Source organism: Buteo buteo, chromosome 31 (genome assembly GCF_964188355.1).
Source record: "Buteo buteo chromosome 31, bButBut1.hap1.1, whole genome shotgun sequence".
Classification (NCBI taxonomy): domain Eukaryota; kingdom Metazoa; phylum Chordata; class Aves; order Accipitriformes; family Accipitridae; genus Buteo; species Buteo buteo.
In genome coordinates this window covers 808,374-810,101 of record NC_134201.1, presented here as the reverse complement: position 1 = coordinate 810,101, position 1,728 = coordinate 808,374, and the positions used below count along the sequence as shown (strand labels likewise).

Sequence of the window (1,728 nt, the reverse complement as noted above, 5' to 3'; positions counted from 1 at the left end):
GCTCAGGAAGGACGGCTCCATCTTGAGGAACTGCACTGGGAATATGATATTTCGTTACAGAGATGCTATGAGAGAGTCAACTCCGACCCAGTGTTAGACACAATCTTATACAGTTTAAATGTGAGACAGAGAAGGTTCATTCCTCTGGAGAGTGAGATAAATACAGAAATTTATGCAGGAACATAATAGCAAGAAATAACAATGCAAAAAAAATTAACAATTGTAAGAAACAAAGTACAGGCCTGCAATGGGAAAACATGGGAGTCATTTGTGGAGAGACACAGAAAGTTTATCCCTATTGAGAAACATCCCTGAAATCACTTTCCTAATGCCAGCCTTGAGCTCCTGGTTCCTCATGCTGTAGATGAGGGGGTTCACTGCTGGAGGCAGCACCGAGTACAGAACTGCCACCACCAGGTCCAGGGATGGGGAGGAGATGGAGGGGGGCTTCAGGTGGGCAAATATGCCAGTGCTGATAAACAGGGAGACCACGGCCAAGTGAGGGAGGCACGTGGAAAAGGCTTTGTGCCGTACCTGCTTAGAGGGGAACTTCAACACAGCCCTGAAAATCTGCCCATAGGACAGCACAATGAAAACGAAACACCCAAATGCTAAACAGGCACTGACCGAAAGAAGCCTGGCTTCCCTCAGGTAGGAGTGTGAGCAGGAGAGCTTGAGGATCTGGGGGATTTCACAGAAGAACTGGTCCACAGCATTGCCTTGGCAGAGGGGTAGTGAAAATGTATTGGCAGTGTGCAGTGCAGCATTGAGGAACCCACAGCCCCAGGCAGCTGCTGCCATGTGGACACAAGCTCTGCTGCCCAGGAGGGTCCCATAGTGCAGGGGTTTGCAGATGGCAACGTAGCGGTCATAGGCCATGACAGTGAGGAGAGAGTACTCTGCACCAAACAAGAAGAATACAAAGAAGACCTGGGCAGCACATCCCAAGAAGGAAATGCCCCTGGTGTCCTGGAGGGAATTGGCCATGGATTTGGGGACAGTGGTGGAGATGGAGCCCAAGTCGAGAAGGGAGAGGTTGAGGAGGAAGAAGTACATGGGTGTGTGGAGGTGGTGGTCACAGGCTATGGCTGTGATGACGAGGCCATTTCCCAGGAGGGCAGCCAGGTAGATGCCCAGGAAGAGCCAGAAGTGCAAGAGCTGCAGCTCCCGTCTGTCTGCAAATGCCAAGAGGAGGAACTCAGTCATGGAACTGCCGTTGGACATTTTCTTCCTCGGGGCAGGGGGACCTGTCACAGGAGAGAAAGACAGCACCAAGTTATGGGAGACTGCTCTGAACAACATCAAAGACATTTCCCACAGGCCCTCCCCCTCCCACACACACAGACCCTTTTCTTTTTCTGGGAGACCTTCCTTCAGCTCTGTGGTTTGAGCCCTGGTTGGTGCTGGCCAAGCGTGCAATGAAGAGCAGGGCCTCTGCCCATGGGCTCTTGGAAAGTCAGCCCTGCTCAGCAGCAGTGGGTTCATAGGATCGGTGCGGGCAGGGGCCAGTCTGCCATCCCAGTGCTAAGGAGCCACAGTGGTAAAAGAAGTTTAAGAGTTCTAGGTTTTTTTTACAGCTCCCCCCATGGCCCCTGGGGAGTTTTCTTAGATCTCGGGAACCTTCAGCATTTCTGCTGCACTCAGTGAGAACAGAGTGAGTCCTGCGAGGCAAGAGGATTGCCTGTGGCTTAGTGCAGAGGAAAGGGAGCTGGTCTGTCCCTCCCTTTA

The 1,728-nt window shown here is 52.0% G+C and overlaps 1 protein-coding gene across 1 annotated transcript; it reads right to left on the bottom strand.

Annotated features, from left to right (window-relative positions):
• Positions 1–264: 264 nt before the first annotated feature.
• On the bottom strand, positions 265–1,224 carry LOC142026106 (olfactory receptor 14A16-like). The gene has a single exon (XM_075018942.1). It carries the CDS (start codon positions 1,222–1,224, stop codon positions 265–267), a length of 960 nt encoding a protein of 319 aa, XP_074875043.1.
• Between the last annotated feature and the right edge of the window lie 504 nt (positions 1,225–1,728).